The sequence below is a fragment of the Aulonocara stuartgranti genome (assembly GCF_965226115.1).
Source record: "Aulonocara stuartgranti genome assembly, chromosome: 20".
NCBI lineage: Eukaryota > Metazoa > Chordata > Actinopteri > Cichliformes > Cichlidae > Aulonocara > Aulonocara stuartgranti.
The window spans coordinates 20,611,135-20,634,852 of NC_138956.1; the positions used below are offsets into that span (position 1 = coordinate 20,611,135).

Below are 23,718 nucleotides of genomic sequence, written 5' to 3' on the forward strand. Positions count from 1 at the left end.
TCATAAAGCCAGTTCCTCTTGCCCCGTAGAGAGGTCCTGTCATGTCTCATAGAGTGTACCCTTTTGAGCAGGCAGCATCACTGGGGCCGGGCATAATATGGAACTGTCACTGTGGCCTTCTGGGACGTGCGCGCTCCTCTGGGTGGCCTTTCCCTCTCAGCTGCCTCTAGGGGCCGTGAGGGGTGGTGGGCACCCCCACTGCCTCTCCATGGTCACGTGAAGGTTGCATTTTACAGGGAAACGCCAGAGGGGGTGAGGAGGGGAGGGTGGCATGGCAGCAGTGGGGACAAACAGGGAAGGAAGGCTGAACATGAGAGGAGAGGTGTAGATATGAGTTAGCTGCTCCCCAGAGAACAGGAAGAGAAAGGGAATCGGAAAAGATGAGCACCACTTGTGTTTTACGGTATCAAAGCAGGAGTACGGAGGGGGGCTGCAGCTGGAATTAGGCCATCCAAAAGCACCAGCGATCGCCTAGAGGGAGGATTCCTCCTCATGCCATGTCGAGATAACACATAATCACTGACCCCATGCTTTCACACATGCATAGAGGAATTTAAAAAACAAACCAAAAAAAAAAACACCTGCACACAGTTTGAGTTCAGCCACAGCCTGAGCCAAATCTGCTAACCCAGTGTCCTCCGCTTGCTACCCCGGCACAGATTGCAGAGACCTACGCCTTCCTGCCCAGAGAGGCGGTGACTCGGTTCCTAATGAGCTGTGGAGAGTGTCAGAAGAGGATGCACATTAACCCCAGCACTGCTGAGTTCAAAGGTAAAGGCACACACTAACCCAGAGACATCATTAACTGATGCACTATTTTTGAGATCAACCTTTAAGAGTTGTTAATGCTGAGATGCTTTGACACACTGACATGGAAAAGAGCTAATTACTATCACGTGATCATGATATTCTTAGATATACTGTGTTTTATCACATAGGACAGAGATAAGATAGAGGGGGTTGGCATCTGGATGACAGAAATTATGCTACATTGTCCTGTCAGACACTAAATATGAGCTGATATGATCTGAGGGATTTGTACTTTGAAGAGTTTTGAATCAAACCCTCATTAATAAAACATATGTGTGTATCCATCACTGACATGATGTAACAAAGACTCAAGAGGGCCGGCTCTCTGGGACCGTACACAGCCTCTAAAATGATCACAGAGTTCCTCTAGTGGTCGGTGTGGAGACTGCAGGCACCTTGCCAGACACATTGTTTGGTTTCTGGTGTTAACTACAGCAGAGACTTGGATTTCTTTTGCAGGGTATTGAAGCAACTCTGCTGTACACAAAGCATTTGTCTGCACGATTAACTGAGAGCTTTTAGAACTTCTCCACAGAGGGATTCAGCAAAGGGAGAAAAGCCAGTCCAGTCTTTGTGCTAGTTCTTCAAAACTATAAGAAAAAGAGATGATAGACAGATAAAAGAGGGGGGTTCACTGTATTAGACAATGTATAAAATGAAAAGACATTAAGAAGGGGTCAGAGTAAAAGGTGACAAATTATATTAAAAGAAACTGAACAAGACCCGAGGCTGTTTCTAGCCAGAATAGCATAACTGTAATGAAAATGGATATTAATAAACACCAATAAACTTTATTTTTTAAGTCCCAGAAAGCTGTCACTCACTAAGTATGACAAATGATGTTAAAACTAACTCGTGTACAGAAAGATAGTAGTTTTTCTGTTTTAAAATATTCCAAATTCCAGCAGGTGAGTTGTATTTTCGGAAACCGTGCACTTTTGTTGTGTTTTATTTTTCTTTCTCAAGTTTTATAGTTGTTTAGCTAAATAAATACTCTTTCAAGAGACAGACACTAATTGCTAGTACTGCAAACTGCAGTTGTTTATGTGCTGATCTCATTTCTGTTGTAGTTTTTGAGAATGTGGTAGTGTTACAGCTGACTGCATTACATCGTGAGGTTCTTCTGCTTTGACGTCCACGCTAGAGCATCACAGACAGAGATATAAAATCACAGAATCTGAGCTGACCCAGTGTAAATACAAGGATCTATCGCGCTTTTCTCTGATACAGTTAGAATGGTAGATGTTCATATTAAATATGGCCGAATTTTTAAATCTTAAGTATGCTGTATGCACAAGTAATCTCTGTGAGCCAGAAGCTAACGTTCTAGACTCCTCTAAACACTCTGTTACTCACAGTTTTTTCTACTCTTGGCTCTCTATGATGTAATTGAGAGGGAAGATCCCTAATATGGTCATCTCAGCGACACTTTCCAGTTGTAGCTTTGAACTGAAACACCCCTTAAGTCAGTCTTCCAATTCAGAAAGTCAGAGCAGTCCCACCAACCCGAACTTAAAAATGTAAGATGGCAGCAATTCACATAAACGGCGGTAAAACTCTAAAAGAAGTCATCTGTACAGCCACTGATGTGTGTTTGTGACTCGCTAAATAAGCCATACACAGAGCACTGATAAGGCTCTATCCATGAACGTACTTTATCTGTGTTTTTAAGCACAAAAAAACCCCAAAACAACAGTGATGCTAGTGATGAATGAATGGCTGTACCTTGCTAAGCAGCATTTGCTTTTTCAAATTTGCTACTGGAACGCTCTCAACTAGAAGTAACGTCATTTCCAGCTCTGAAATTAAACCTCTGAGTGAAATGAAACACAACAACAAGTCTGCCCGTGAATGCAGAAGCTCCACCCACCCAGTGTTCAAACAAACTGCTGCGAGGGGCAACCAATCAGAAGAAAGCTAGTTAAAGGAGTGGAGAACTAAAATAGCAAAGTCAATATACTTCAAGTACCCCAAGAGTGATGTATTAACATGGGCTCAGTAGTAACTCATTAATGAATATTTTATAATGTGATCACATATTTTATATTTCAAAGTAGCAAGTAAGTAAATGTAGTGGAATAACTAATAATTAGTGTATAAATATTAAATAGTATAAATATTAAAGCACCTCAATATTATAATTACAGCAGCAACACAATTATAATAATGACTAGGTTACCTTAATTCATGCTTGTACTGTAATTACACAATAAACTGTATGTTTGTTATGCTTTCCTTCACCAGAGAACGACAGACCGACCTCGCTGGTCCCGGACCTCATCGATTACAACATGCCTCTAACTGCCACCTACCTGAAACAAATGAAACTGCAGTGCATGACTGCCACTGAAAGGGTAAGTGCCTCTCTCTCTAAGTGGATCTTTGTGAGGTGTGGGCAGAGATAAAAGCTTTTCCACCCCAGGTATAATTGCACCGACTGCACGAGTCACCTCGTTATTTTCTTTAGAGGCAGCAGGGAGACATGCTCTGTACGGGGAAAATAGGACGTAATACGAAACAATCAGAGGGGGGAGCAGCCCAGTGTGAAATGAGGATTAGTAAATCTGTGGTGACGTCATGTGAGAGACCACTCCCATGTGTAGCTGTGACAGAAACACTCGGGAACTGCTGCCACTAAAGTGCAGGGAGCGGCACTTGATGCTGATAATGTAGACCTCACTCACGCATAATTAGGATTATCCGGAACAATGACCCAGACTGTGATTCGCAGGTGAGTACAAATTAACAAACGCTCAGACTGTTGGTCGCATCTGTGCGCAGACAAGAGTGTGAGCAGGCCAATAATTTAATTATTAACCATCACAGAGGTTTATTTCAGCGTTGTAGTAATTTGTTCCATATCTGTGCAGCACTGGTTTTGGAGCTCAGAGCAGCAGCTGTTTCATAATGCAGCAGATCACAAGTAAATTCACGACTTTGTGTTTAGTCTGTTGGAGCTTCACTTCTCAGCTGCCTGCATGTTGTTTTGCAGAACTTTGTTGGCTGCTAACATTCATCTCTCACTTTCTGTCTGGTAAAGAAACAAACGGCAGATGTAATGAGTGAAAGAACATGCGGCAAAACCAAGTCTTTGATTTGTTTTCCACCCTTTTCATCTCACTGTTGTGCTCTTAAAGAGGCCATTTTGGTTTGTCACAGGCCTTCAAATATAAACAGAAAGTCAATGGTCTGCCATTAAATAGTATTCTAGGTGTGTTTCTTAATTGTTAAGTTGGTAAAATAGAAGATATTTTGGGTTGAGGTTGAGATATTTGCTCCAAAGACAAATAGATTTTTTTTTGCAGATCTCTGCAGATTTCTGTCCATCTTAAGACAAACATCTGCAAGCTTTCATCTGCACTGTAAGCTTTACTATCTTCAAAGAGTGATGCATCTAACCTACAATGCATGAAGTGAGCCTGTTTTAAAAGTTAACCTTGCCTCTCTTTAAATTATGTATCTATTTCTAAGCACAGACATTAATGATGCTACACATTCAGCTACTTAGAAACATGTAATTAGGAACCCTCCCCTCTCTCTCTTTGATGCTCCACGGCTCACTTGGTGCCTAATAGAGCTGTCACTGAGCATTTTGGTCCTCCACGAACCCCCTAACAGAGTATTCCCAGGAGTTTAGGCCTATTTGTGTACTCGTGTGGGGGGGAATGAGATGACGAGATGCATTTCTGCTCCATTCACGACACACATTGGTAGTTGTGCTCCCTCTGAGTGAGACACATGACAGCGTGCATGCAGGTCATTTATGCGAACATGAATTAAATCGGCCTGGGTTGCACTTTGAAGCTCAGCTTTGGTATGAAATGTAAATAGGATTCATGCATTTAGTTTGGAGCCAACTCAGGACAGTCTGTGAATAGTTTGAGAGATTATTTAGCGCTCCTTCGCTTAATCCTCACCCTCGTGGCTTACTCATGTTTGTCTTACGCTAGAACAAGCTTCTTCAGGATTTCTGCATAACACAGTTAAAAATAGCAGTGCTCCAAGAAAAATATTAGTTAAAAGAGAGAGTCTCCTGCTTTATTCTGCTCTTTGATGTCATCACTTTTTAGCCAAAAAATATCCACCAAAAACATATGAACTGGAAGTTGGTGGCTGTGATGTTTCCTCTGAACATTCTGGGCTCAGTGAGACCTCGCTGGAAGAATTTAACCTTCAAGCCAGCAAATTTATGTATTTATATGTGCAATTCTGGTATTTTTAATCATAAAAATGCTTCCTACAGGAATGTTTACAGGAATTGGTGCAGCAGGTAATAATAAAAGGTTGTGTGGGGTCATTTATACATGTTGTACATATGTTTTATTTTAACATTATAGACTAATGTTATTGGAATTGGTAAAATGTTTGGTAATTATTTGATAATAAGACTTCCTAAGCAGTGTTGATATATTTCTGCAAAAAAATATTTGAAATTTTTCTGCAAAAAATATTTTGAATATAATAAGATGTTTGTTTAGATTTAGTTTGGAACAGAAACACGGAAGTAACAAATGACAAAAACAGTATGATGTAACATGATAACACCCATTTATCCCGTTAAATTGTACTGTGATAGACTCACACTATAAGCATCTTTTTTTCAGAGGATAGCTACTTTTAGCTGTTAGATTTCACAAAAAAAAAAAAATTCCTAACGCCACCCTAATGGGAATTTTTTTCCTCCAGCTGGAAATGAACCCGAGACTTTTTTATTCCCAACTGAATGTGTTAACCTCTGCACTATGGAGACACTATAAGTACAGCTTTTATAATATTAAATAAAAAAACATTTGTTTTGTAAGCTCTTAGCATAATTTGCTTGTATAATTTTCCGCATTCAGTTCCCTTTTGCACAAGCATGTTTACAAACTATGACTAATGACGTTGGAATATTTTTGAATCTCTGTACTGGATAAAGGAAATGTTATAGGTATGATAAACACAAATAAAGCCATTAAAAGGTATTCCTGTATAAAATATAATGGGGTCATAAATTACTCCACTCAGTCATTTTCAGCGCTTGAAGCTTGAAGCAATTTAAATGGCCATCATTTTGCAAAAACAAGGATATTATCTGTGAAAAAAAATCCCCACCATCAATATAAAGCCTCACATTAGCTTCTTATAGAAACTGAAGGAAGGACTAACACAGGGCGAAGCACATATCGGTTTGTGATAAACTCGGTCGGTATCAACCTGTCCCTTGGCAGCAAAAACTGTAATCAAAGTTGTCAGAACTGTGAGGGACCACTCCACGCCCTCTTCCCTCCTGTTCACTTCTCTTTTCCACTCTCTCGCTGTCTTTCTTTCACGCCGCCTCCCTTCAGGATGACAGTTCGGTGAGCAGCGAGGACATGAACAACGCTGAGCCCACATGGGTCGCAGCTGAGCAGCCCCCAGTGCCTGAGTCGAGCCCACCGAATGGAGAGAGGGTCAGCAACCCGGCAGCCACCATTAAAGAAGAAGATGGTAAGTGGCTGCAAACCGCCGCAGCACAGTCCTCTCTTATCTCAGCATCATACTCCGCCCTGTGATTTTTTTTTTCCCTTTTATCTTTATTTACATCTGGAAGGCTACAGATTGGTGTTATGCAGGAAACAGCTTGCCTTGTTCTTAGTGGACTAATCCACATAAATCCAGTCTTACAGAGGGTGGGACACCACCACAGCCCCAATCCACTCGTCACCCCGCTTAGAGAAGTAGGACAAAGGCCGATGTTAACCTTCACAGATTAGGAGAGAGAAAAAATTGGGGCAAGTCACTGAAAGGGATTGATTCTGTGTTTCGCCAAACCTAGGTGTGACACGTGCAGAGATCTTAGCAGTAACTGGCTTTAAAAGCTGCACACAGCAGGAAAAGAAGGCTCGCCCTCTCCCCATTGGTCCCTCCTCATCTCTTTCTGTTTTTTCCCCTGCAAAACTCTTAAGATTCCCTATTTTTACTCTAACTTTCATTTGTGGTGACAGTTGACCTCATTGCACACTTCCTTCACAATTTCATTATGCAGAGCACGAGGCAGGAAGTCCCCTCTCCTACTCCAACTCCCACTCTAAAATCTATTCCAGTAAACAGCCCCACATTAATGCTAAATTATGAAAACATCTGCACAGCTCATCTTCGTATCTGCGTCTGTGTCTCTTTCCCTCCCCTCTGCCAGATGACAACTCCTCAGAGAGTGGCAGCGCCAACGGGCTGCCGGCTCTGACCTCCCCGGAGGTGCTAGCCGTGGGTGGGAACGTCCCAGATGGTGGGGCATCGTACGGGGAGGTAGCAGAGAACGGGGTGAGCGCTCCCCTGGACTTCAGCACCACTTCATCTTCATCCTCCTCGGAGGATCAGCAGCCGGTGAATCTGAGCGACAGACTGCTGCCAGCGGGGAGCTCGCCACCAAACTCCTACCCTGCAGACCCCAACAGGAAGTACCCCATAAAAACCGAGTACACCAACAAGGTAACAGCAGAAACATGATGTGCACTGATCACGATAAACTCCCGTGTGTCTGTGTAATCCACAACAATGGATTTTTTTGTGTGTTTCTCTGTGTTTAGTCCCCTCCGTACAGCTCAGGAAGCTATGACTCTGTGAAAACTGAGCTGAGCATGAGCGCAGAGGACCTGACCTCTGCTCGAGCACAGATAATTGACGACGATGACGACGATCATGATGACCATGATGACAGCGACAAGATTAATGACGCTGAGGGGCTGGACCCTGAGAGACTTAAAGCCTTCAATGTAAGTAATATTTGCAGCAGACCTAAATTAATGTGGATGGAAAATACAGCGCAGAGCTGTTCATCAGCCTGTCAGCACAGATGTTAAATCATATGTATTATTACTCCGCGCACATGCTATTCTTTATTGCTTTGCTACATATTGAATCAGTCTCACAAGATGACAGCCTATGGTTTAATGATGTGTTTCCAGCACAACGGGGTCTAGTTTTTGTATTTTTTTTCAGTAGGTTTTATTTTTATTCAGTTTAATATTTTTTGCTTTCAGCTTAGTGTAGTTTGAAGTGAGGTAAATAATGTTTAGTTTTAATCATTTTCTTAATTTTTGTTTTTGCGATATGGGCGGTATTTGTCAGACAGAGATTTAAGAACATCACAAGAATAATTTTTTAATTTTATTTTCCACATTCAGGTTCGGTACCTTCTCTTCAATTTAAATTACAAGAATTTTAGTAATTAAATGAATTTTTCAGATATGGAACTTAAGTCACTTCACTGGTTAGTAGCAAATTTGTCTTTTGCAACAAAAATTCATTATGTCCATGCGCACTTTTTAAACCTCAAAGTCCGCCTCTTTGGACAAGACAGAGGACAAAACTCAGTAAAGATGCACTTGGAACAAACTGACCAGCAGTAAAACAGAACACCTTATTGCTTGACAATAACAGGAGACCTTACACAATAACTACACCATAAACTGTTCTCAGAATAAATAAAGATAAATATGAAATGATGTATTTAAAAAAATAGATATGAAATAAATAATTTGACTGTACTCGTCATATCAGGTATGTACAAACAACATAATGATAATTTGACCTGTTTAAATGTCACGTGATCTGATGTGTGTTTTCTGATTGGTGGTGTTATGGACACATTGGCTTTCACTTTTAGGGGTTTTTGGCAGCAAATCAAGTTTTGGGAAAGGCTCTGTGCGGGACTTGGGGGGGGGGGGGTGTAGATTATCTTCTACTACACGCTGAAAGCTTTCGCTTGAGATTGTTATCTCATTTGTGACAGAGGTGGAGTTTAGAGGATTTAGTTACCAATAATAACCTTGTTTTCAGCAATATACATTTATTTATAATATATCTTCTGCATTTGCTCTTTTTATTGTGAAAACAAACAAATAACAAAGGATGAATCATGGCAATCATGACCCAAAACATTTGTATTAGTACTCTTATTAAGTGGCTTCGTGGTGTAGTAGTTTTTCACATTCTCTTAACAAGCAAAAGACCCCTGGTTTGATCTTGGGAGGAGACAAAAATCCCTAAAAACTCAAATATGTGGAGCTACCTGCTGTGGTAATGCCTCGTGAATAAGGGAGCAGCTAAAAGTAGCTTGTTAAGTAAATAATAATGTGGTGGTAGTAAGAAGGGTTGATAAAGGTATCAAAGAAGAAACAGACTGACAATTGATATTTTGAAATGTAGTTTTATGTGACACAGAGGGGTCTCTGCAGGGTTTGGCGCTCATTACACCACAGTTTCTACTGGTGCGGTGGAGGTGGGTGTGGGGCATGATATTTACAAGTTTTCTAGATGGGAAGAATTTGCATATACAAGCTTGTTCCAAACTATCCTATTTACTCTGTGAAATCCATTTTCTGTGCATTTCTGGTTTGAAAAGAAACCAGTAGAATAGCAAAAGTAGACTTCCAAATATGCCAACACAACCAGAAATATTGCCTTGGATTTGAGCAGTGACTCAATTTCCATCCCTCCTGTTGTCATCACCTCCCCCTCCCTCTTTATCCTCTCTTCTTCCACTCTACCTCTACTGCCCCCCCCAACCTCCTCCCCTGCCTTTCCTTCCCTCTTTTGTTTGACTCTCACACCCCTCTCTCTCTACCCTGCACCCCCACGATTTTTTCTGCTCTACATCCCTTCTCTCCCCTCCCCCTTCTCTCTCTCTCTCTCTCTGTCAGATGTTTGTGCGTCTGTTCGTGGATGAGAATCTGGACCGCATGGTGCCCATCTCCAAACAGCCCAAGGAGAAGATCCAGGCCATTATTGAGTCCTGTAGCCGCCAGTTCCCAGAATTCCAGGAGCGCTCCCGCAAGCGCATCCGCACCTACCTCAAATCCTGTCGCCGCATGAAAAAAGGCGGTTTTGAGGTACAAAGTGCCCCCAGATTAAGTGTTTTCTGCTCAGCTCATAACTATTCACATTCATAATGAAAACCTCTCACTTGCCCCACTGCCAGATACGACCAACACCTCCCCACCTCACCTCTGCCATGGCCGAGAACATCCTCGCTGCCGCCTGCGAGAGCGAAACCCGAAATGCTGCCAAGAGGATGCGGCTCGATGTCTACCAAGCGACGGTAAATGTCTTGGCAGTTGGTGTTTGTGAATCTGCCCAGCAGGGATTTGGGAATGTGCTCGGCTGGCCATGCGTCATTAACAGCAGACTGCACAACACAAAATCCAATGTTCTGCCTAAACTGAAAATATTTAATTTCTTGTAGGATGAGCCAGCCTCTATTGACAAACCCATCTTGAGGGACCCAGCCCCCGTGGCTCCTTCGGGATTTTCCATTTCCAGTGCAGCTTTTGCCCAAGACCAGCTCTACACCAACGGAGGCCTCAACTATAATCTGCGGGGATATGGGACGGTCGGCAGCACCCAGCAAAACTCTGATGTTGCGCAAACCAACGGTGAGTCGCTTTCATTGGATTGTATCATCTGCCTTCATAACTTGTAAAAGAAAGGGTCAAAAGGAAACCCACAGTATTTAAGAGACTGTATTTAATGAACTAGATATAAAAGCTAGTGTAAAAATACATGTATTCTTTTTTATGGCCAGCAGGGGGCATCACCTCTGGTTAGGAAACGGAAGCCACATTTTAAAGAGGCCTTTGGGGAAAAATGACCCTACTTCTCACTTTATTTATGACCCCTTGATCTGAAACTTGATCTTCATTTTGTAAACTGGGGTTTACTTTATAGTAAAATAGACAATAGATGTGTTTTGGGTGTGGCCTTCTTACAATCAAATGTTGCCATATAAGAGTTCATCGACTTTGGTTTCTCTCACCAAGTTACAAACAAACAAACAAACAAACATAGGTAGAGTTTACTGGAATAGAGCCAAAAACAAATAAAAAAAAAAGCTGTAAAATTTATGAAAATACATGTAAAAGTCCAAAACCCATACCCTTCTTCACATTTCCAAAGTCATCCTGTTGGCCGTATTGGAGACTTTGGCTGTTCGATTCTGGCCCCTGAGCCTTATCTTTGACGCCCCTGCCTTAGATCTACAGGTATATATTGGGGCATAATGTGTCAGCATACACACAAAACTTACATTTACACCAAATGACGCAGGCTGTAATCTGCAGTATTTCCCTTTTGAGGACTCACTGTCAGCAGTTCTCAGGCCACACCTTCATCATTTCACTCATCCATTTCTTCTTATCTCCTTAATTGAGATTTCTTCTTCTTGCTTACATGTGACGTTCAACCAGCCCTCTGACTAAACAATTATATCTGGGGGAGGACGGCTACTTTACGTGTCCAAATCATCACAGGCTTCTTGACGCCCCCATCTCTCACTGTCCTTTACTTCGACGTCTTTACACTTTAACTGCCACTTCACCAGTTTCCATGGTTAGCCCATTTAAAGCATCATTTTTGCTTATATAATAGAATAGACTGATTTTTTTCAGTGATTTATATTAAGGTAAAGACCCCGCAGTAATACAGACAAAACCCCACAGTCAGACGACCACCCTCCCACTGGTGACAGTGGGAAGGAAGAACTTTCTTTTAGCAAGAGGAAACCTCCAGCAGGCTCAGGGAGGGGCAGCTGTCTGTCATGAACAGTTGAGGGATTACAGATTTCTTTGGACTGTGAACCATCCAAAGCCACTTTAGTACGATCTAAAAATACAAAGATGAGGCTAGAAATGAACATAGAGCCACTTAAATGTATTTCCTGTATCGTCTGACTTCCCTAAAATATTCTGTTTGCCTCCGCAGGTCCCACAGATCTGAGTATGAAATCTGTCGGCCCAAACTCCTCCTCCTCCAGCTCCAACAGTCACGGTCAGGGAGGTGGCGGAGGCGGCGCTTCCGCTCAGCTCAGCCCTCCAGAGGTGACAGCGGTGAGGCAGCTCATCGCGGGGTACCGGGAGTCCGCGGCCTTCCTGCTCCGCTCAGCAGACGAGCTGGAAAACCTGATCCTGCAGCAGAACTGAGTCCGAGCCACACCGTGCCAGCTCCCTGCCCCCTCCTCGGCCTGTCCGTCTCGGGGCAGACTCTCACATACAAAGACACAGTTGTACACGAGTGATACTGCAGCGCACAGTGGGCCCTGTAGGTATGATACTTATCCCCACATGTTTATGTCTTTGGGCGGGCCAGAACATATCACAGGCTGAAAGATGTTTATTTATGCATTTGGTTCACTTTGACCTTATAGTGCCCTGTTATCTGTAGCCATTCATCCCATTCAATTCATCTTAGCACCTCAACCTCCATTTGTCTCAGGAAGCGATGATCTATGTGAAAAAAAAAATAGGAAAAATAGGAAAAATTGGTGCACAGACTGAGGTGTTGAATCAGCTTAACCACCGTAACGCCAAGTCAGCTCATTTGTGCAGACGTTTGGACAAATGAATAGTTTCCTAGCAGTGAATTAGCATCATTATTTCTTTCTATTTGTGTGTAAAATATGCTGTACAGTGGCGTGATTTGATTGGGTCATGTGAATCGAGTCGTTTCTAAATGATAACCGGATAACTGAAAGTCCACAGATGAATTGCTGCTAAAAGATGTGGCGATCTGCCACTTGACCTGTTAACCTCAACAGCTACTGTCGGATATGCTGACTTTCATATATATATAAATATATATATATATATACTCCAAAAAAATAATAAGATTAAAAAATGTTACAAAGTAGAGCACGAAAATATCAGCAGTGACAGTGTTTGACAGTTTTCACCTGTAAAGTTTGACCAAAACAAGCAGATCCATCAACGCGTGGTCAATATTATACCTCTGCTCTGCTCGGTTGGAGTGATTTCCAGACTACGAGACAAAGAGTCATTACCCAGCGCACCTTTTCGTTTTCACTTATCCTACTATGAATATTTCTATCACGGGCAGTTTCTCATTACTCAAAGGGAAGGAGGCTTTTTCGGAGGCCTGGGTATGCAAATTGAGGTCACAGACTCCTGTCAGGGAGAGAAAGGAGATGAATTTATTGTTTAGACTCTTGGTTTTATAACCAGAAAAGTGGAAAAAGGTGCAATATTGAAGATAATCGGTAATGGTTGCTGAAATGACTTGATGAGGCATTTTAAGAGGGTTAACTACCCTCCCCTCTTGCTGTTACTGTCAAGTTGTAAAAAGTAATGATATCCCATGCAGCATTGTAGCCAATTTCAATGTTGTTGTTTGTTGTGATTACTGATCTTTATCGCTAACCTCATAACTGAGGCACTTTCGTGTACTTGGATCAGTCAGTGACAAAAAAGGAAAAAAGGGACCTGGCAGAAAAAAACGGGACTTTATGTTGCACGTCTTTTTCAGGGGAGGGCGGGTTGTTTCGTGGAGGAAGTGTTTAGTGACTATTCTTACGTTTAGAAAAGGTACATAGAGCTCACATGCATCCATTAGAGACTGCGGCGGAGGCCGTGTGAGCGCGCGAGCGGGCGGGATGTTCAGACAAAAAGAAACTCCTTCGTCTGGGCGCGCGTCCGTCTGAATCGTCCCCTCTGACCCTGCATCACAGTCTCATTAAAAACACGTCTGAAAACACACAGTTTGAAAAGAAGCAAGAGACAATCTTTGAAAAAGATGTAATCACATCACAGTTTACTCTCCCAGCTCTCTGCTATGGTGTGTGTGTGTTTATGTTTGTGCATGTGTGTGGACTGAGGACACAAACGAGTACTCAAAGCCGATCAAGAGCACAGCCTCACAACTTTTAATGGTGAGTCACTCAGCACAAAGACAGTTCTGTATGTGTGTGTGTTTATGTGTGTTCTTTTAATCCTTTCTGTCGATGTTGACAGTGTGTTGATTTCCTGTTTGTGTATAAGTGGAGTGACGCAGTTTGTAAACAGCATCAATCTGTGACGATTTAATTCAGTAGGCTGAAACATTCCAGACAAAGACTCTTCGAGCAGCCGAAAGCGGCTCGCACCTTACTGATTTGTCAAAGTTTAGAGAGCTATATTTCTGTATGTATCACAAATCCTATCACATGTATCATTAATCAGTCTCTTCAGGGTCATTCACCTCTTTCTCACCACCTGCAGGCCTGGCTAGTGAGTCGGGACCTGTGTTTTATTACCATGTCATGATTGGGCTGCATTCACATTTACATTCACATTTAAATTCTATTATCTATTGCAAGTTTGGAAGCACTTTATAGCTCAGGATTAAGGTAACACAATGATTTGAGTGTGTTTTTACCTCATTTGAATAATTAGCTTCAGTTCTGACAAATGATTATAACAAAGGATAATCTGACATAAGTCACAATCAGAGGTAGTTTTCATCAAGAAACAAAAAAACAAAAAACAAAACAGCAGACAGCTCCTTTATCGGAGTTTAAACTCATCAGTGTGTTCGGTCCATCTGAGCGGTGTTTCATAATAGAGGACAATGCTTGTTATGAAAGGCCTGAATAAGCCTTGTTGGAGACCATCCTTAAAGCTGATAATGACCAATCAGATTTCTTTCACTTATTCAGTTAAGGTCCCCAAGGGGCTGGAGCCTGTTTGAAGTGTCATACAGTGCTAACCACTGTGCCGCACCTAGTAATCTTAGCTTTGGTAAAGTCCGACTTCAAACTTTAGTTTGATTAGTTCATAGATAAGAAAACAGAAAAGTAGCTGTAACGTTCGTGGCTGAATAACCGTGAAAGATATATTAAAGAGATTTAAAAGAAAAATTTCAGCAAAGTTTAAAAAAAAAGGTTAGCAGTGGCCTCTGGGGCTGAACAATGAAGTCGCAGTTCAAGAGCTGTTCTGTCTTATGGCCTAGGTATAGTAAACACTTTAAAAAATGACTGAAAAAACATCAAAGCTAATCGCACTCAGCGGCCTGAAATTAGCAGAGAAATGTAAGAGTTAGTCTGAAATCTTTTCAGCTTTTATATACTTTAGTTATGATTTCCTTGACATGTAACCAAGGAGCCAAATTGCTTTCAGACTTAATTAGTTAGAGCTGGCCATAGCAATGAAATTTGTTATACAGCACTGAAACTGGGCTACAGCTTACAGGTGTGCCAGTCATCCTAATAAACCCGCTTTTTACGGAGTAGATGGTCATGATTGGCTAGAATGGGCAGAACTGGAAACATTTTAACCAAGTGCCAAAAACTGCAGTTCCTCTAGTGACCACTTGAGGCTGTAAAGCTCAAGGTTAGGGGATGTAATCAGAGTCTGCTAGGCCTCACCCTGGCTAATTTGTGTTATCGCCATGTTTTTGCTGTTCGTGCCTTTTGTAGAATTTTTTATGGGAAAATCTGAGACATTTTATTTTTTGCTGCGCAGTGCAAATATCCAGAAAGTTTGTGATTGGCACGTTAAAGTCTAGTGTTTTATTAACTAGATGAAAAGTGTCTATGCTTGGACTTATTTGGATGCAGTTTTTGTCCCAGGCTTTCTGATATCTCAGCAATCTGCCTTCTTATCCACATACGATCACTTCTGGCTCCAAAAATCCCAACATGTCTCAGTCAAAATGCTTAAACTGAGGCTTCACAAACCAATTAATCATATGAGAGCCATCTTTTATATGGAATTTATGGTTTAAGCCTCCTAAAGGTGAGTGAATTTGTGATGTTGCTGAAACAGCCTTGGTTTAACTGGTCATCTTACTTTATGAAACACCCCTCTGGCCTCACACAGACATAATCATAGATGTACACGGGACGTGAGTCCTCACACACGTCTTCCTCGTCTCCTCCAACCTGCTTGTTTGTTACTGTAGCCATAGCAGATCCTCCACATGTGACACCTTGTTGAACCTCGTCCCATCTTCACAACCAAACATTTGCTTGCAGATCGATATTTTGTCTCAAGTCTACGCTGAGCAACATTTTAGCTGTGCTAGAGTTACTGTGATCAACGACAACCATTAGTTGTCATGTTGTTGTTTTTGTTTTGTTCCGTTTTGGTTTCTTTTGATAATGCCCAATGGATTTTCTCTTTGTATTGACTGGACAATGTAATCTATTGGTGTTGATTAAAATGCCCTGGTAGCTTGTGGATTGCTAAAGTGGTCTGATAAATGTACTGTATAGCTGTACAAAGAGTGATAAAAGATGTTTTAAACCTTTTCTTTTTTCTGTGGGTACAGCGCTGTTTAAAAAAAAATCAAAGTGGTTTAGCCCTTGCCTGTTTTAACTTATCATTTGGTGGTGGTCTGTATTACTTCTATTGTTATTTATATTATTTCAATTGTTGCCTCTTCTGCACGGATAAGTGACTGTAGCTCTGTGCAGGAGGTTGTACTGTAAACCTGTGTGAAGCTTTGTATTTTTCCCCTCTGGTTTTGGACTCAGTGAAAGTGTGATGTTTACATGTACAGTTTTTCAGAATATTTTGCTTTTGTTTGTTTTTCGCGTTTTATTCCGACATATTTTTTGCCTCTCACACTTATTCCTCTCCTTCTAATCTGTGTACATTTGCCCAGGTATTTTCTTTTTGTTGTTTCATTGCATCAAGTGCAGACGTGACCTCTTTGACTACCTGGTCACATAGTCAGAGTGTGCCGTGACAACTGGCTGCTGTCGGCTCGGCGTTGTGGTGGCTTCCAGCATTTTAAAAGTTAATATTAAGTAAAACGGGAGCTTCGCAACTTCTCAAAGTGGACCAGCAAAGATTAATTAAGGATTTTGATTACTTTAATCAGCTGTTTTAAACGACTATTGTGGCCTAAATGGAGAACGATGGAGTGTAGGTACATTTATTTTCTACATGAAGTGCTCATAATCTTTTAATATCCCGGCCGCGTTGTCAGGGAAAACTCCTTGTCCTTAACCCGACAGGTGTCCTGAAAGGTACACTTTGACCTGTTGTAATATCTCCTCGGTAACATAAAAGCCATTCCCCTCTCCTGGCCTTTTAAGGGGAACCCATAAACCTCAGGTAATACTGAATCTCCAAGTTTAGTTTTTATCCGCTGATTTCCTCTGAAATGAGATTTAAATCTCTTAACGAAAACCATTAACATTTATATGAGATGTCTATTGTTTTGTACATTTATCATTGTGATTTAAAAGTGGAGCTTTTTCCAGTACCTGTGACTTAATTTTTTGGAGTGTTTATAGGTATGGATATTTATTATTATATGTGAAACTACAAAAAGACAAAAGAAAAAGGTTGAACCTGTTTCATTTGTATGTTTCATGCAAAACTGTCCAGGTGAGATTCTCTCTGCCTCTTACATATCACTAATGAGGGACCTGTGTTTGTTTGGAAATAGCGCTTTTTCAGTGTTGCATCAACGCTATGAAAAAAAAAAAAACACCAGTGGTTTACCAACAGCAGAGTTGCAAGGCTCTCCTCTTCTCCTGAGATGTCAGTAATTGAATAAAACAGTGCGATGAGCTATCAAACTGAGACCTCGGCTCGTGGTGTTTTACTTTTTTTCTTTAATTTCTGCAAAAATAAAGAGTCTCAGTTCAGTTCATTTATATAGCACCAAATCACAAGACCAGTTGCCTCAAGGGACTTTATATTGTAAATGTATTGTATTATATTTATATTGTGAGATTGTTGTAATCCTAACAATCAAAACACCTCCTATGAGCAAGCACCAGACAAGAGTGGCAAGGAAAAACTCCCCTTTAACAGGAAGGAACCTCCAGCGGAACCAGGGTCAGGGAGGAGGGCCATGCTATGGAAGAGAGCCAGAGATTATTAATAAGTAATTATTAAATGCGAAGTTGTGAATAAACACATAGCAAGCAAAAACAAAACAGTGCATCATGGGAAGCACCCAGCAGTCTGCACCTATTACAGCATAACTAAGGGTGGATTCATGCTGAACTGATCCAATCCTGAATATATGCTTTATCAAAAAGGAAAATTTGAAGCTATATCTTAAAAGCAGAGATGGTGTCTGTCTCTTGAGCTGGTTCCACAGACAAGGGACCTGAAAGCTGAGGGCTCTGCCTCCCATTCATCTTTTAATTACTCTAGGAACCACAAGCAAATGAGCAGTCTGACAGTGAAGTGCTCTATTGAGGTGATATAGTACTATGAGGTCATTAAGATAAGGCGAGGCCTGATTATTTAAGACCTTGTGGGTAAGGAGAAGAATTTTAAATTCTGAGTCAATGAAGAGAAGCCAGTATGGGAGAAATATGGTCTCTCTTTCTACTCCCTGGCAGTACTCTTGCTGCAGCATTTTGAATCAACTGAAGGCTCAAATAAAAAAAAAAATTAAACACAGAGCTGCTTCAACACTTACTCATTTTATTCAGTATTAAGTATATTGTGCACAAGAGGGCAGCAGAGCCACAGAAAGCAGATGGAAAAGTAATGATTAACGTTTGCAAAGGAACCAAATAAATGCTGCATGTAGCACAGCCTTACAGACAGTAGTTCAATGTGTAAATGTTCATTTAAAGTTTCTTTATCACAAAAGTTTAAATACAATCTATAGGAAAATAGAAATAAAGCAAAACAGTTCAATAAAATGCACTACGACAAAACAAAATTATAAGTACTTAAAGTTTATTTAAGGTGCTTTTCATAGGTAAACAAATACAAATCTGCCCATGCCAAAGGCAAAGTGGACGGACAGAAGCCAAACATAAATATAGTAGTACAAAATTACAAACACTTAAATGCCTGTTTGAACAGATGAGTTTTGAGCTGCTTTTTAAACGATTCCAAGAGTCAAGTGAGCAAATACAGAGTGGTAAGCTAATCCATTGTTTTGGAGCTAATACTTAGAAGGCAGAATCCCTTTTTTAATTTTCTGATCATGAGAAGGCCTCTATCTGAGGACCTGAGAACCCCAGATTGAAGAAGAGGGGTGGAGCAGTTCCATGACACAGGTGGGGGCCTCAGTTTCTAAGGTTGTAAAAGTGACAAACCAGGACTTTTGAGATTTCTTTGAAATTGCAAACACTTTAATATTGGTTTATATGTGAGGACTGACGAGAATGATGAACAAACAAAAACCACAGAAGCAGGTGGATCAAGAGTCAAGCAGAAACAAGAGAAGGAAAGGACTTTAGATACTCAGAAGCTCATATTCTCCAGTCTAGTTGAGGACAACAAGACATGGTGGGAGGAAGGAAAACCAAAAAGTACACAAACAAAATTCTTTATCAAAATAAAAATGAAATGATCAGTCATCCTACACTGAAGCACAAACCCCCCCCCAAATACTAAACTTGAGATAGGCCAGAGATAGGAGCAGATAAGCAGAAAAAGACTGCAAATCAGAAAACAGTGAAAGTACATTAACGAGAACATGGAGAAATAATCAGTGCTGTGACATCAGGATATCGTGAATGTCAGAGACGTAGGGTGCTCACTGCTGGAAACAGTGTGCAGCAAGTGCTGCACAGGTAAAGCGTGAATGTTCCAATAATCAGCAATCACATGACAGACTATTGACACATGTTCTCTGTTATTGACTTTGTACTAGTGAGTACACTGACTCAGAACAAGTAAATATTCCCACAAAACAAAATAGAAGTCTGTTTACATCATTATACATGTCAGCTTATTCAACGGTTATTAGTATTTAAAGGCTTTACCTGGCTTAAAATGTTATTAGGAATTAAAAATAATCATTTGACAATCGAAAGCCAGTATTATGATGTAAATGTCTTCTATCACATGACAAACGCGCTCTATTGGATTGAGATCTGAAGACTGTGGAGTGAAGTGAACTCACCGTCATGTTGAAGACACCAGTTTAAGATGATTTTGTGACATAATAATAATAATAATGGATTTATATAGCGCTTTTCAAGGCACCCAAAGCGCTTTACAATGCCACTATTCATTCACTCTCACATTCACACACTGGTGGAGGCAGCTACAGTTGTAGCCACAGCTGCCCTGGGGCAGACTGACAGAAGCGAGGCTGCCATATTGCCAACAGCAGTAGGCGGTAGGGTAAAGTGTCTTGCCCAAGGACACGACGACCAGGACAGAGAGCCCGGGGATCGAAAACACTATGTGTTATCCAGCAGGATAACACATAGTGTTTTATCCTGCTGGAAGCAGTCATCAGAAGCTGGGTACACTGTGGTTATAAAGGGACGGGCATGGTCAGGCAGCAATACTCAGGTAGGCTGCAGGCTGCTGCAGTTGGGACCCAAAGTGTGCCAAGAAAATATCCCCCACATAATTAACCCACACACAGCAGCTTGATATAGGATGGATTGATGCATTCATTTTGTTTTATACTAATTGCTGACCCTTCCTACAGAACTCACAAGACCAGGAAACATTTTTCCAGTATCTGGCTTCCAATCAGCTTGAAGCAGTCGGATCATTTTTCTTTGACCTCTGACATCAACAAGAAATTTTCACCCAGACAACTGCTGCACACTTTTCTCTTTTTCAGACCATCCTCTGAAAATCCTACAGATGGTTGTTTTGGGGAAAATCCCAGTAAATCAGCAGTTTCTGAACTACTCAGATCAGCCTGTCCAACCAATAACTATGCCACATTTAAACTCACTTAAATCGTCTTTCCTCTGTGAGTTTCTGCTAGTAGCAGCTGAACTGGCGTATCTAAGTGCGTGAATGTTTTTTTGTTTGTTTTAATATTGAAAGTAACATGGTGGTCGTTGAGTCTATAACAATCAAACTGATCATTTGAACTATTTCAAATCATCGCCAGTAAAACAGTTAATGAGGCATTTAAATCTTCTAGTAAAGTCAAACATACATAATAGTATAGCCTCAAAGAGGCCATATGAAGTTCAAGTTACAATTTGACATGAGTGTTTTCGACCCAAGGTCTATTTTACCACCATTTTTTTTATGTTAATTTTATTTCCAAACACTTTATTGTTTTTTTTTTTTTGTTACATAGAGTTAAGAATAAATTTCACTCAGACATTGTTGGATAAAAGACGCTACTGCAAAGCCTTTGAAATCATAGTGTTTCGAAATGCATTTTTCGGAGTGTCGCTTCAAATCAAAACAGATTTTTTTCAGTTTGCTAAACTTGATCCTGTGAAGAAATACTAACAAAAACACAGACAAACATCTGTGGCCTGTGGAGAAAATCAATCAGGATTGGATTTCAACATGAAATGTCCCTCAGTGACAGATGAACCCACGTTCTTAGGCCATGCTGCCAGTCAAACATAGACATAAAAAAGGATGCGAGCAGTGCCCCTGCAAACAGTATAAACCCTTTTACTTGAGAAGTCAAACAAAGCTGATTCCTGTTATTCCTGTTATCTTATCAAAGCAGTTTAAAGTTGTACATTTGTTGGGAGTCAGAGGCTGGACTTTGGGGAGGCATCGATTCATGAACCAGATACCTTTGCCCCACATTCCCCATTTATCTTTAGAGTGTCTGGTCTGGATGGGAGCTCTGCGGCCATGCCAGGCTCTTTCACTGCACAGAGTCAGCATTCAGAAAAGATATGATTTCCTAAACTATTTCACTGACATGCATCATATAGAGAAAAACATTCAGTCTGTCTAATAACAACATACCCTAAAGAATAACACAAACCTGAAGTAGTGTACTTCTGTAATAAATCCTTAGATGGAGGGACATCTTTAGGATTATATAAATGGGAAACCAAAAACCAGTTAGGCCTCTTAGGCCTTAGGCCATCTTTATAAATAGACATAATGATATAGTTTGATATTAAAAAGTGCAACTAAAAAGTCATATAATCAGAGATATTATAAGTGTTTTAAATCCATTTTTAAAAAAAGACAGCATATTTTATATTGTAAATTAGCCTGCTGTAGGATTTCTGCATGAAAAGAAGAGCTAGCATGATGATTTTGACCCATTTCAACAGACAGTTCTCACTCATCCTTCAAAGTTCACCTTTGCAAATTAAAGAAGTGAGAGAATGGTAGGCAGGGAACCAAACCACCACCACGAGGCATTTTCAAAACTTAAAGTAATTATTTTGCATCTATTTGCACAAAAGCTTTGGGTTTATGCTTTTATTGGTTAGTGGAGAAATGACCCAAGTTCAGTAAGCTCACGCTGGCAATGTTATCAACAATAAAACCAGCCTTTTTCAGCTGATCTAGAACTAAAGATGTGTAAAGTTCAATAGGCATAAACCAAACAGGGAATCCAGATAAGGGAAAATTGAGGTGAGGAAAACAATCACAAAGGAGGGAACTCAAGGCACAGCAGACATGGAGGGAAGTGTATTAACCAAAATAAAAAAAGACAGTGGACATAAGGAGTACAAAGACACTAAAATAAAGACAAGACAGACAGAGGCAAAGTCTGAGAAACACTGGAGACAAATAGGAAAACAAAAACACCGAAAGAAGATTAATAAAGTGAATAAGCAACCAAAACTCATTAAATACTGCAGAAGAACATGGCGCTATGACAATAAAAGAGGATCTGGACACCCTGGTGTTTCTTGTATTTGCTGCTCCTGGATGCCCTCACGGGCTGTGTTGTTTTTGTTTAACCTCTTTAACCTGTATTTGTCCTTCACTCTGGTCTGTAAACTTTGTACAGAGAAACTCAAGATACCATGTGGAGTCACTAAAAAGACCAACACGAGGGGAAAGTCCCACGGTAGTGCATTGCCACAGGTTTGCTTGTGCTCAGCTGGGATCATGAGACATTTTTAGCCCTCCCTGACACACCGCCAGGAATAGGTCAGCTCTGGAGGGCATTGAGAACAGGTTGTACCAGTTCTGACTGCATGAATCATGTTTGACACGGCTGTAAATGATCAGCATAGAGTACTGGAACTGTTTGCATTTCTGGTTTGTCCAGATAGATTATCTTGTGAACAGGACAGTACTGCATGTAGACTTTGCTCAGTTTATTCTTAGTTGTCAGTCTATAGTTTACAAAAGCTTCTCTGACTTGTAGTTCAAGGAAACACCTATTGATCCTCCTGTTATCATTAATCTGTTACATAGTTATTTTATGACGATAGTCTTAATAAGAGAGCTACACAAGACTGGTTTTAAAGGAAATGTGCTATGGTGATAGTTCACAGTTCAATTAAAGTATGGTTGGATGTTGGCAACTGTTCTTCTCACTGTGTACCTGAATCCTTGTAAACAAGAGGAAAACAGGATGTATGATCGGTAAAGGCCTTATCAATCTTCCATGACTTGGTTGACTTAGTTCTGCATCCTTATGTTGCCAATTTGCAGCAGTAGCTCAGGTTGCATGAGCTGACCCCGATACTTAAATTAGTACCAAGAAGAATGTAACAATGCTCACGACAACCAATGAGGATCAGATTCAAAATTTTCCCCTCATTCTGTTTCAGAGAGCAGTTGCTAAATGCGGTGACTATGAAAGATACTCTACCAGGAATGATTTCTGTGATGATGATAATGCTGTGTAGCACTGCATGCATCAGCACAAGATGTCAAAGTAGCTCTTTTTAAAGCGTACAGTCCAGCACATTTATGGTTGAGCTGTGGAACAACATGTCATTGGGTAGATGATGAAAGCATTAAGGATTTTGTTTGTGACCAATAATGTTCGTCTCGTGATGCACAGAAAAATGTTGTGTATAAATTTAAGACCAAATTAATTTATTTCTGTAATATTCGCTTTCACTGAACACTCTAATGATTGTGGAAAAGCTGGAATAGACAACAGTCAATAAAATGCAGTAGTGACATATGAACCTGAAAGGAAAAGAAAAGAAATAAAAGGGAAGAGGAGAGTGGAGAATAAATATTGTGTGCATCACTGGATTTCTCCCAGCTGACTACATTTCTAAAGGATAGTTCAGAGTCACCCAGTCCAGCCCAAACTGTATGTTTTGTCAAAAAGGAAAGTTTAATCTTAACATCTTAAGAGGAGAGCAGGTCTGTCTCCATTCTAAGAACCACAAATAAGCCTGGACTCAGCATGAGTTCTCTGGTGGGAGGATGTGGTACAAAGAGGCCTGTCAATCCACTTTATGTGAGAAACAGAATTTTAACCCAATTCTGGATTCAACAAGAACCAAAAACGAAAAGCTAGAACGCAGCTCATTACACC

General features: G+C 40.7%; 1 protein-coding gene across 2 annotated transcripts in view; it reads left to right on the forward strand.

Moving 5' to 3' along the window:
- Positions 1-17,112, forward strand: part of nol4la (nucleolar protein 4-like a) — a 34,376-nt gene extending 17,264 nt beyond the window's left edge. For both annotated transcript variants that reach the window (XM_082519682.1, XM_082519683.1), the window contains exons 3-11: positions 660-771; positions 3,055-3,164; positions 6,138-6,279; positions 6,968-7,260; positions 7,359-7,544; positions 9,474-9,662; positions 9,752-9,871; positions 10,016-10,205; positions 11,530-17,112. In XM_082519682.1, the coding sequence (XP_082375808.1) occupies positions 660-771; positions 3,055-3,164; positions 6,138-6,279; positions 6,968-7,260; positions 7,359-7,544; positions 9,474-9,662; positions 9,752-9,871; positions 10,016-10,205; positions 11,530-11,747 (1,560 nt within the window). In that variant the 3' untranslated portion in view covers positions 11,748-17,112. The remainder of the gene's footprint in view (positions 1-659; positions 772-3,054; positions 3,165-6,137; positions 6,280-6,967; positions 7,261-7,358; positions 7,545-9,473; positions 9,663-9,751; positions 9,872-10,015; positions 10,206-11,529) is intronic.
- The last annotated feature ends 6,606 nt before the right edge of the window (positions 17,113-23,718 follow it).